Source organism: Podarcis liolepis (assembly GCF_965112155.1).
Source record: "Podarcis liolepis genome assembly, chromosome: 3".
Classification (NCBI taxonomy): Eukaryota; Metazoa; Chordata; class Lepidosauria; order Squamata; family Lacertidae; genus Podarcis; species Podarcis liolepis.
Genome location: NC_139557.1, coordinates 56,221,435 through 56,234,566, shown reverse-complemented (window position 1 = coordinate 56,234,566; position 13,132 = coordinate 56,221,435). Strand labels below are relative to the sequence as shown.

Sequence of the window (13,132 nt, the reverse complement as noted above, 5' to 3'; positions counted from 1 at the left end):
CCCTTCCTTCCGTCCTTCTCAGTGTGTTGCAATCGATCCTTGGAAATCCGTGGGAACCATAATTTCCAATTAACATCCAAACTGATAACCTGTGGTTACCAGCTTTGGTAAGGACATTCAGACGACTTCAAACCTTGGTTTTAAGATCCTGGCTTGTTCTGAACCTGGTAACCATATTTTCCCAGATCAGACGTAATGGGAAACTTTCTGAATTACCGCAACACAACACAAAAAAGAACAGGGAAGCAGCAGTGCAGGTACAGAGCATGGGAACAAAAGACTTGTGCTTCTTAAACCAAGATAGGATATGGTCGATGCCCTTCTAACACAATTGTGGTTGGATGTGTCTCTGATTCTAAATTCATACTTTATTTTCTTATAGGTCATATTGGAATGCTTCAAGCTACGCAAATGACCCAGGAAGTTACAATAAGGGATTTGGAATCAGAAAAATCTAGATTAAAGGAGAAACTGTCCCAGCTAGAAGATGAAAGAAATCTATTACAAAGCAAAACGCAGAGCCTGGATGAAAGACAAAGGCAACAAATTCTTGCACTGGAGAAGGTAAAAGAAGTAATGCTTTTTCAAAAAGAACAACTTCCGATTCAACAGTCCTAAAGTGGAGGGTGGGAGGAGAAAATACTGTGGTGGAGGAGCCACTTCTTAAGCCCTACTGCTTTATCCTGGCCACAGAACACTGGGAATTTGAGGGAGGGGGTATTTTCTGTACCCTCTCCCTCAGTTTATCCTTTTAAAAACATATTCTGTTAACACTAATGGGACAGGGAAACATGTCTGCTCCAAGGCCGACTTACCTCTTTGGTCTTTATGAGAGGGGTGTCAAGGCCTCACCCATAATGCTTTATTTCTAGGCCCACTGTCCCTGAGACACTTCCAGTACTACAGCAAAGGTGGAGTTTTCAGCTGCCAAGAGAATATGGGTGGAGTCTTGTATGAGACAGAGAATGGTGGTAGAGTTGCAGAACTGAAGGTCATAGGCGGGGACAATGATTACAGTGGAAAAAAATGGATGATGTCATGAGTTCAAGTTTGTTTGTTTGTTTGAATTAACAGAAAGTGAATGAAGCAAGGGAAACACAACGAGAATATTATGAGAAGGAGCTGATAAAACTGCAAGCCAGGCTGGAAGGGGAGGCTGCACAATTAAATGAGGCTCATTCTAAGACCTTGGAGGAGTTGGCATGGAAACATCATACTGCTCTTGAGGCAGCACATAGCACTGCTAACAAGGAGAAAAAGAAACTGCAAATGGTAAGAGAACTATAATGTGAGGACTGTTCTTAGTTTTGCTGTATGAAAAAGATTTTGAATTAAAAAATCAAGTATATAGCATACCTTAGTTCCAGATATTTTCCAGTAAGAGGCTTGTAAAAGCAAGAGGAAGCATGTAGCAAATTTTTCAGCTACACGAATTATTTTAAGCAGAAGAGATTGCATATTAATATCACTTATATAAAAAATGGGCAGCATTTCTCTCCAATTTCTCATTGGCTAATAATAGACAGGTAAGAAGTTAAGAATTTGCTTTCTCATTCTTTTACAACACTGTTTAGAGACTTCTAGGTCTCTTTTGTATCTCTTTCATTGATTGATAGGACAGGTAAATTAGCAGAAAACAATAGAAAGGGCATGTAGAGTTAAAGATTGGGAATATTCAAAAACTTCTGAACATTCCCTTCTGAACACTTTCTGCTAGTTGCAAATTATCAGATTCTTGTTCATGTATAGTATATGTATCTGGTCTACCCATTAGGAATCAGTTACTTGATTCAGTTTTATATGTTATACAAACACTGGTGAGAGGGGAAGGGCCATAACTCTGTACTTTGCATGCAGAAGATCCAGGTTCACCTCCCAGCATTTCTAGGTAATTAATTGTTTCAGCAAATTCTTTCCATCTTTCTCAATTTTTGTTGTATAACAGTCTAACCTATTAATTAACTCAGCAAATCCTTTCCATCTTTCACTATATTCTGTCATTAAATTTACCTTAATTTATTTTAACCTTATCTTACCATAAAAAGCCTTACAACTTAAAACTTAATACTTATTTGTACATAACTCCTTATATCATTTCTACTAAAGCCAAATAGTTTCATTCCAACATTTTTCCTAACACTCATTAATTTTACACTAATTCTCAAAATAAATTTTTAAAAACTTTCTTCCAGTCTTCATCCAACGTCTCTTTTTCCTGGTCTCGGGTTATGTCAGTCCTTTCTATCCCTTCCATCTAGTCCATCAACCTGGTGATCTTGTGTCCGAGGCTCTTAAGTCTTTTCCATGTCCCTTCTGCAGATCTTCTTCTTGTTTATACCTGCACTTTACTTTGTCTTTTGTTGATCTTTTTCTTAATTTCTTTCCTTTCTCATTGAGGAGTAGGTCTCGGGGAGACTCCAACCCAACAATATCTCCATCCCCCCACGACAGGTCAGCCCATTCTCCACAGTCAGCACTGTAATCCAGAAAGTATTTAAAAGCATGTTTCAAAGTCCCTCCAAAGTTAAGAGCCCCCACAACTCCAGACCCCCCCGGCCCAAAATCAAATCCCAAAAGCCAAAACGTCCCTGCCTAGGGGGATCCAACCAACTTCCCATCTCCAAGCCAAACAATGCTCCCTCTCTCCAAATCTGACTTTCTCCAGGTTCAGTCTTCAAAAACAGCAGCTTATGCTCCTGTAGGGCCTCAGGTCTCTCCATTTGTATTACTTGAGGTTCAACAACAACCTCCTCCATTATCTTCTGCACTTGCACTTGCCCTGTCAAAACAGATTCCTGGGTTGGTTCCTGAATGGTTTCTATGTGAGTATTCACTGTTTGTCCAAAATTATTGACTGCAACAGTCATCAAATCCATCTTCTCATGCAGCTGCTCCAACAAAGCACTTGTCTTGCAAAGGGCAAGCACCAAAACTTCTTCTAAACACATTCTTATCCAAGGTCAAATGTCTGGTCTCACAATCCTTAATCTCCACAGCTGTGAAATTCCCCAGATCGACTCCAGCAACAGTTTAACAAGCTCCCTCTAGAGGAGACAATTTCACTTTGTATCCATCTTTTGAAAGCAGGTCCAACAAAAGAAAATTACTTTCATTTTTCAAATATTTTGTTTCTTTTGGATGCAAAAGGCAACCTAGGGATCAATATGTTTCTCTTTTTTAACTATCTGTCAAAAGACGTTCCATTCACAGTTAATGAACTTCCCCAAAAATTTCTGTCTCTGACACCCCGTTCCCAGGTTTGAGACGGTGGAAATTTATCTTTCTTTACTCCCTCTCCTGCAGGCTTAAACAATCTAAGATTCCCCCCCTCTTCTCCTGCTTCCAAGAGGGGTTTTGGTGGTTTTAACTGAAGGAAATTTAGTCCTTTATATACGACTTTCCAGACTTTAGCTTGCAAAATTTTTGCTTCAATCTATTTACAAAAGCGGAAGGCGGATTTCCTGTTTAGAACCTTCCCGCTTCGGTGCCAAATTAAAATGTTTCGTAGTCCAATTTTTTGTTCTACTCACGGGTACTTGTTTAGAGTCCAATTGTCCACAGGAAAAAGTCAGCGCTCTCCGGCAACGGCTGTGGGGCTTCACTCCGTAAAAGTAGGGGTCGATTCCAAACACCGCGCCACTCACCCCACTTCGCTTCGAATCCCTGAAAAAGGGTTTCCCTGCGAGTAGGGGAGGCGCTCTTGGTGTCAGCCGAACCCCACGTTCCCAGGCTTCCTCCGCCTGGGATTTTTGAGGGGTCTCTGTCTTCGCTGCGGCAGCAAGACCCAATTTTCGCGGAGCGGGTTCCTCTCGGTCAGAGGAACTCCGCCATTGCCGATGGCGCTAACCTGGAAGTTCCCCGGGAGTAATTGTTTTTGATTCATTGTTTTCAACAGGCCAGGTTAATATTAAACTGACAGTCCCAGTACTTTCATGAAAGCCCTCAGCTGACATCTTAAATTTTTACATTTGTTATCCTTGTGTTTGAGTAGTTACACTACAGAATAACATCTTGAAATTAAATATTTTTATTAGACTAGAAGTTTCTAAAACTCTCATCTATGAAATGGCATATTTGGCTCAAACCTTTGTTTGTTTAGAATTACCCTAATTTTGGACTTGTCCAGATGTTGTTACAAATTTACTAATATTCTGTCTCTTCTGCATGTTGGACTCATTAGAATGGGGAAAAGGAGAAACATTTCCAGCACTTTTATTAAATGTTATTTGTGTCAACAGCAGGTCTCTCTGTTTGTCTTATAAGTAATACATAGAACAACCATGAGCATTAGAAAAACAGACTAATATGAGTCCTGCTTTAGTATGTAATGAACCTAAACAGGCATTTCTATTGTTTTTCGTTTTCTTAAGGAGTTGGAGCAGCACTTTGAAAAAGAGAAGATACATTTTGAAGACGAGAAGAATCAGCTTCGACAGCAGTTGGAAAACCTGAGGGAAGAACTGACAACCAAGCTGACTTCATCCAATCAGGAGGCAAGAATCAGCTTAGTCATATCAGCTAACTGTTATGTGCATTAGACCACTTTTAACCAATACTGATATTTTCTTTAGTCAGTGTTTTAGAGCTGTATGTTTAAGATTTGCTCTATTCTATTTTGCTTTTTAAACATATTTTTAAAAATATAGTTCTTATATTCATGACTTTTATGAATGGTGTAGAGAAAAGGAAGGTTGTTCTCTTCTCTGATAATGCTAGAATTTTCTGTCATGACTTGGTAATGACCACTAGACTGCTTTAATCACATTTATTAAGGATTGCTATATTAGTGGCATCAGCCATGGGTAGCTAAACATGAAATCTCCATATTCAAAGGCAGCATACCTCTGAATATCAAATACTAGGGACAAACAGGGAAGAGAATGTCATCTCCATGCCCTACTTGTAAAAAGCCAGAGGCATCTGGTCGCCACTGTTGAAAACAGAATTTGCTACATTGACCTTACTCTAATCCAGCAAGAATTCTTAACTTCCCATGTACAGTAAGTGTATTTTCCCCAATGTTTTTTTTTTTTTAAAAAATGCAAATGCTCTGCTTAGTAGTTGCATATGTACTCCAACCTTCTTCTAAAGAGCTCAGGTTAATTTACATAGATTCTCCTCATTTTACATTCAAAGTAACCCTACAATGTATTATAGATTTAGATAGTTAGTGTCCTGAATATCCTAAGACCAACACTAAGTGGCTGGGGAGATTTGAACCTGGATTTCTTGGCCCAAGTTCTGTATCTTACCCATGGCAGCAGCATTCCCCAATCTGGGATCCTCCAGTGTTGGACTCACAACTCCCACAAACCCCAACCAGCATGCCCAGTGGTAAGGAATGTTGGGAGTTGTAGTCAACAACAACTGAAGGTCAGCAGTTTGGGGGTGTCTGCATTATAGCTTCTTTTTTTATACAAACAAAGGCATTCATACAGTATACCAGGGCGGAGAACCTGTTTCAGTCTGAGGACCATATTTCTTGTGAGCAACATTCTGTTAAGTATTTCTTATTTGTAATTTCATTTGTACATTTGTTTTTAATATGCTATTTTGCAGTCGTGAAGAGGAATGGCTTTTTATTTTAAACAACTTGATAGAGATGGTATATTGGTTAGTAACCGGAAAATCTAATGTTTATTGCATTCTTAAGATGCTCTTTTAAAAATACTGTTATTGAACTATTGATCCTTCTCATAAAAAAATAATTATATGCTCAGCTTCAGAGTTACAAACTAACATTTTTAAAATGTCAGCTTTACAGATAATAATGTCACTTATAAGTTGTCACAGAAATGGTTCAGTATCCAGAAAATGCCAATTACCGTATTTTTCGCCCTATAGGATGCACTTTTCCCCCTCCAAAAATGAAGGGGAAATGTGTGTGCGTCCTATGGGGCGAATGCAGGCTTTCGCTGAAGCCTGGAGAGCGAGAGGGGTCGGTGCGCACCGACCCCTCTCACTCTCCAGGCTTCAGGAGACCCCCAGCGCCAGCCCCACAAGGTCGGGGGACAGAGGGAGGTGGAACGCCGCCATCCCGCTGTCTCCCGAAGTGGTTTGGAGGCTGATGGTGGGGAGACCCCGCCGCCAGCCCCGCAAGCTCCGGGGACAGTGGGGAGGCGCAGCGTGTCTTCCCGCTGCCCCCGTACCTGATCTGAAGGCGGGCGGCGGGGAGAAGAGCGCTTCTCCCCGCTGCCAGCCCCGCAAACTCCGGGGACAGCTGGGAGGCGCAGCGCGTCTTCCCGCTGTCCCCAGATCTGGTCTGAAGGCGGGTGGCGGGGAGAAGAGCGCTTCTCCCCGCTGCCGGCCCCACAAGCGCCTGGGAGGGAAATAATTCCCCCCCCCCTTTATTTCCCCCCAAAAAACCTGGTGCGTCCTATGGGCCGGTGCGTCCTATGGGGCGAAAAATATGGTAAGCCAATTTGTCATTTTAAAACTATTTCATTAAATTATTCATTATTTCGTACAAACACTAATAAATAGCTTATAAATGGATTAGGGACTGCTGAGAATAAAAGCTGCTTACTTATTGCTGCAGTCCTCTACACATCTACTGTAAGTCCTATTTATTTAACTTGTGAGTAGACATTTATAAGATTCTGCTCTTAGCATCTAAACTGTTGCAGAACAAAGTGGCCCCACATTTGCACTGAACAAGAAGGGAGTAAAATAGGATCCCATGGGTCACCAAAGGCAGGATCCCCAGGAGAATATATATATATATATATATATATATATATATATATATATATATATATATATATATGCTTTCGTAGATTTTCACGGGTACAGGAATGCAGGTTTTGGTGTCTTCGGGTGTCTTCCCGTGTAAGAGTTGGGGTGTCTAGGCGACGTTTCGACGAGGTCTCACTCGTCATCTTCAGGCTGGTGCTTTCGGCTTCTTGTTACTGGAACAGAGCAGGATCTCAGTGTTTGAGTTCCTATAAATACTGTTGAGGGGGTGTGGTGTATAGCCTCCAACGTTCTGGGCAGAGAGGAAGTTCCCAGGTTAGTGTGCCTTTTCTTCTTTTGTTCCTTAATTACTTGAGGGATATCTTGAGTGATTTCTTGAGTGATATTCTGAGTACCACTTAGGTGGGTCATTAGGTGTGGATTAGTTGCTAAAGCTTTCGTGTCTTGACCTCTTGAGCTTGTGAAGAGTTTTTCTGAGAAGATGGCTGTACTGCACTTAGTTGTACTCTGGCTTGGCTTCGTGTATAGGGGCGAGCTGTGGTTTTGTGCCCTGTGCCAGCCAGATCTGTGTAGGGATTGCAGGGGGGTGCAGCATCCGGAGGTGCCACTATGGTTTGGCTACTGGATGGTGTCTGTAATTTATCTGTGGAGAGGGTCTGGGTTTGGGTCTGGTGTGGTTGATTGGTGATGGCGTTCTGTGTGCCTCTGGTTCTGGTGTCGGTTTTTGTGGGGAGGGCTAATTTCCAGATGTCTGGCAGGCGGGACGTGTCGTCACGCTTGTTCATGTTGTGAGGGTGTTTCTCTATCTCGATGGCTTCCATGATTATTCTCTTGTGGTGATGTTCTTTAACATGGAACATCACCACAAGAGAATAATCATGGAAGCCATCGAGATAGAGAAACACCCTCACAACATGAACAAGCGTGACGACACGTCCCGCCTGCCAGACATCTGGAAATTAGCCCTCCCCACAAAAACCGACACCAGAACCAGAGGCACACAGAACGCCATCACCAATCAACCACACCAGACCCAAACCCAGACCCTCTCCACAGATAAATTACAGACACCATCCAGTAGCCAAACCATAGTGGCACCTCCGGATGCTGCACCCCCCTGCAATCCCTACACAGATCTGGCTGGCACAGGGCACAAAACCACAGCTCGCCCCTATACACGAAGCCAAGCCAGAGCACAACTAAGTGCAGTACAGCCATCTTCTCAGAAAAACTCTTCACAAGCTCAAGAGGTCAAGACACGAAAGCTTTAGCAACTAATCCACACTTAATGACCCACCTAAGTGGTACTCAGAATATCACTCAAGAAATCACTCAAGATATCCCTCAAGTAATTAAGGAACAAAAGAAGAAAAGGCACACTAACCTGGGAACTTCCTCTCTGCCCAGAACGTTGGAGGCTATACACCACACCCCCTCAACAGTATTTATAGGAACTCAAACACTGAGATCCTGCTCTGTTCCAGTAACAAGAAGCCGAAAGCACCAGCCTGAAGATGACGAGTGAGACCTCGTCGAAACGTCGCCTAGACACCCCAACTCTTACACGGGAAGACACCCGAAGACACCAAAACCTGCATATATATATATATATATATATATATATATATATATATATATATATATTTAACAACATTTACATACAGTCATACCTCGGGTTACAGACGTTTCAGGTTCCTTTTTTTCAGGTTACGGACTGCAAAAACCTGGAAGTACCGGAACGGGTTACTTCCAGTTTCGGCGGTCGCGCATGTGCAGAAGTGCTAAACCACACTTTGCGCAGAAGCGCTGAATCGCAACCCATGCATGCGCAGATGCGGGTTGCGAACTCTGCGGGTTGTGAATATGCATCCTGCACAGATCACGTTCACAACCCGAGCGTCCACTGTACTGCTTTGCTGTGAATAAAAACCTCTAAGGGAGAGGTGATGAATGTATGTCTAAGTATAGTCACTTGGGAGAAATCTTCCAGGTGCTCACAATGATGCAAAGATCAAGGTACAAGGACTTGTACATGCCTAGGGAGATTTTGTATTCCTTTGAATTGTAAATATCCAGTCTCAAAAGCAGTTTCCAATGCTATGTGGTGTACTGCTGTGAAATACAAAATCCAAAGCCATGTCGATCATGTAAGACCAAGTGCTCAATTCTTGGTCCAAATTATACATTTTATCAAAGGTTGCCAAAGAATCAAAAGGATGCTATTTCCCTTTTCAACATCTAGGCAGAGATTCTCAGTCACAGCTGCAATTTCAGTCATGCTGCATACCCAGGTAAAAAGCCAGGCAAGAAGGTTTATATGTAGCTGACAGTATCTGTGTATGTCTGACTCTGCAGACTGTCCACCTATTCAACAACTTTTCTTAGAAAATAGAATCTGAAGTTGGAGTGGTGACTGGTGGGCAGTCTGGTGGAGAATTGAATATGCAAATGTATATATACAGAGTGGAAGGCAAATAACTGTAGATGAGTCATCTCTTTTCAAAGGGTGGTGTTGATTACTTGTGTAACAAACAATAATCCAGCTTTACCAAGCTAGTTTTCAAAATACAATGCGTAAAATTTCAAGTTTAATTAAATACTCATCTATGTTCAAGAACATTGATGAGTATATGAGGCCGCTGGATGAAGGGATACGGGTATATAGAGCTTCCAAGTCAGGCAAAATATGAGTAGTTCTGCTTCAGAAAGGGGCACGTTAGTTACTCATTCTCTAGGAGGAGATTGTGTACTAGGTTCACTATTGCTTTGAAGACTCTTAAGGGAGACATGTACTTCATGGTTTATTGGTTTTTAAACTTGAAACCAAAGGATAATTTTTCCTTATTCACACTATTGATTTGCATTTTCCTCACATTCAGCTTCATTGATACTGTCAGTAGTTCTGAATCGAAAGCTTAATTTAGGGTGATTTTTATGCATAAGCAAACAAATACAAAAAAGAGAATATTAACCAAAATATGTATACTAGTCTATCTCATGCTGATATAATTGGAAGTAATCTGTATTGCATCTTCTTCATGCATTCCCAGTTGTAGGCAGCTGTTATATACCGTTAGTGTATATAACAAAGCTCCACTATGTAGTGTTAAAAATGTCTGAAGTTCTATTTGAGATAATCCTTGTAAAAGTAAAGTTATAAAAGAATTGCCTTCCACAAAATCCTGTTGCAGAAACCTTTAATAATAAGGTTGGCAACTCCTGACTGGTATAATCCTTCAGCAAATGTTTCAAAATACAGGTATAGTCTCGTAAACTCAAGCTTGTTTCCTTACCAGATATTGATGGGGCGAAGGCCATGAGACTTCAAACAGCAAGTTGTGTGTGCTTGGATGCAGTGCTGTCTACATTCTTGCAGAATGCTGGTGTGCATAATGGATAAAGCTTCAGCATATAGGGGATATATCTTTGCAATTGCCAACCATGTTTGAAATTACAGTAGCTCTTGGCTGCCCTCTCTTATCTATAATATTGTATTTTATAACCTGTTTTTTAAAAGTCTAAATCTAAGGAAATTGGGATACTTGTGTTTGTTTGAAATGTTTGGTGTATGTTTGTTTTTTAATAGTAGTGAATAGTAAAAGTATGAGTGGGGTTGGCTTTGTCTGTATGAAGATTATATTTAGATAGGGGAAAATATGCACAAAAGTACTGTATTTTTCGTCCCATAGGACGCTCCGTCTCATAGGACGCGCCTAGTTTTTTGGGAGGGAAATAAAGGGGGGGAATTCCTTTATTTCCCCCCCAAAAGCAGGTCGGGGAAACCGAACCAGGCCGAGGAACAGCGGGATGACGGCGCTGCACCTCCCTGCTGTCCCCTGAGCTTGTGGAGCTGGCCGATTTCTGCCCGGCGCGAGGGGTGCTCTGCTTCAGGGTGCCCTGCCCGCTATCCGCAGCGTGGAGAGCCCTGCGGGGAACTCCTGCAGGGCTCCCCATGCTGCGGATGTCTGCCCAGCGCGAGGGGCACTCTGCTTCAGGGTGCCCGCCCGCCGGGCGGCAGGCTGCTATCCGCAGCCTAGACATCCCTGCGGGACCTCCCGCAGGGCTGCCTAGGCTACGGATGTGTTCCCGAAGCGCCAGGCGCTCTGCTTTCAGGGCGCTTGATGCTCCGGGAAGCAGGCTGCTATCCGCAGCCTAGACATTCCTGCGGGACCTCCTGCAGGGCTGCCTAGGCTACGGATGTGTTCCTGAAGCGCCGGGCGCTCTGCTTTCAGGGCGCCCGACACTCTGGGAAGCAGGCTGCTATCCGCAGCCTAGACAGCCCTGCGGGAACTCCCGCAGGGCTGCCTAGGTTGTGGATGTCTTCCTGAAGCCTGGAGAGCGAGAGGGGTCGGTGCGCACCGACCCCTCTCGCTCTCCAAGCTTCAGCGAAAGCCTGCATTCGCCCCATAGGACGCACCCAGATTTCCCCTTCATTTTTGGAGGGGAAAAAGTGCGTCCTATAGGACGAAAAATACGGTATGTCATGCTCATTTAACTGTATACCGAATACTATACTATTCAGCATACACAAGTTCATAATCTGAAATTGTTAAACTATCAATACTTCTTTCTCTCCTTTTTGTAGATGGGTCGATTACAAGATTTAGTAAGAAAAAGTGAACAGGGCCTTGGTACTGCAGAAGGGCACATCTCCAATCTCCAGGAAACCCAGGAAATACTACAAAAAGAACTGGAGTTAACCAGGGCAAGACTGAGGGAGACCACTGATTCTCTGTATAATGTTCAGGTAACTGCAGGATACACCAGCTCCATCACTCTGATTCATGGCAACTGCTTTACACATCTGAAGCTCCCTCTCCTTACACACAGAGATAAGCTTTCCTACTTACTCTAGTGTCTACTGTAACCCCATATATTTATCATCACTCAGATGTGCTACTGTCCTCTAAACTAGATGGGTTTAAAAGGAAATTTGACAAATTCATGGGGAATGAGTCTAGTCATTATGGCTCTAACCTCACATTCAGAGCCGGCATGTCATTGAATGCCAGCTGCTGGAAGCAACAAGAGAAGACTGTATCCTTCATTTCCTACTCGTGAGCTTCTGAGAAGCATCCAGAGGACACCTGTGGAAAATAGGTTGCTGAACTAATAGACCATTGGTCTGATTCAGCAGGGCTCTTATGTTCTTATGCACGTATCAAGCTTCCTTTGCGTGTACCTAAAAGTTATCATGGATCCTTGAGTCAGGATCCGTTTTATCTACATAACACTGATGAACTTGAAAATCCTTGTATTTTTAATGAATAGTTAATAGGAACAAGCAACTCAATTAATACGATTAAAATATTATCAAAATACAAATTTTTAAGGTGTCATTAAATTAATTGCATAAAAATATACAAACTAAAACATATTCCTGAGCAGTCAGTTTAAAAAATCACTAGTACTTCTTGAGCATTCAGTAAAGGCACTAACATTGCTTCTGAGCAAAATATTGTCATGAAATCATTTTGTTGCTGCTTACCTATGTTTTGAATTTTGTGTTCCTAGGGGGAACTAGACCAGGAAAGACAGCAGCATGAAGTAATGATTGTAGCTATGAGGGAAGAGGAAAAATTCAAAGTTGACAGAATGGCCCGTGATCTAGAAATAAAATGGACAGAAAATCTTCGGCAAGTGCCCTTTTTATTTTATGGTTTTTTTTCTTTTACAACAAAGCATGTATTAAATGCAGTTATGTGACCAAACTGTGCGTTTCAATAATATTTTTATAGTGTTATTAAAGGCCAGAAAGTTTTAGTTCTGCTTCTTCTTCTTAGGCAGGAATGTACCAAACTTCGAGAAGAGTTAAGGCTTCAGCATGAGGAGGATAAAAAGTCAGCAATGACTCAACTTCTGCAGCTAAAAGAGAGAGAGAAAAATGCTGCCAGAGATAGCTGGCAGAAGAAAGTTGAAGATCTTTTGGATCAGGTAACTGGAATGATTACTAGCATGCTTTATTACTGTTGTGAAATTACATCTGAAAAGGGATAAATTGTTGTAGAGCTAGTTGGATGATTAAGGCGGGAAATCATATTCTGAAGTCGGTGGCCATTGTGTCTGTTACAGAATTATATGAAATATATGAATATGCTTTGATTAGCAGTGAATTGGGAAATCTGTAAGGGCTAAGCCATGGTATCTGTTCTCTCCAATGTACAACTGTGGACCTGAAGGACAGACTTTAACTGTGTGATTCACATCTGAGAGGACTCTAGCTTAAAATATTGGAAAAAAATGTTTTTATTTACCAGTTTGTTTATATCCCTCGCCCTCAAAAGCTTGTGCTACTCAGAGCCTGATGCATAACAATAAAATCCAAAATGAAAAACATAAACTTATTAAGCATCCATGCCCAGTGCAGCCCAACAGCACACAATATACAAAGGAGAGGAGCTAAATCCACAACATGCACATTTTGCAAAAAGCAAAAATG

General features: G+C 42.0%; 1 protein-coding gene across 15 annotated transcripts in view; it reads left to right on the top strand.

The window, feature by feature from the left end:
* FAM184A (family with sequence similarity 184 member A) overlaps positions 1-13,132 on the top strand; it is a 70,645-nt gene that overhangs the window by 31,099 nt on the left and 26,414 nt on the right. For all 15 annotated transcript variants that reach the window (XR_014524761.1, XR_014524762.1, XR_014524763.1 and 12 more), the window contains 6 exons: positions 383-564; positions 1,075-1,272; positions 4,371-4,493; positions 11,279-11,440; positions 12,208-12,333; positions 12,481-12,627. Coding sequence is in view for 11 of the 15 variants with exons in the window: in XM_083497751.1 (XP_083353877.1) it covers positions 383-564; positions 1,075-1,272; positions 4,371-4,493; positions 11,279-11,440; positions 12,208-12,333; positions 12,481-12,627 (938 nt within the window). In the remaining 4 variants the exon portion in view is untranslated. The remainder of the gene's footprint in view (positions 1-382; positions 565-1,074; positions 1,273-4,370; positions 4,494-11,278; positions 11,441-12,207; positions 12,334-12,480; positions 12,628-13,132) is intronic.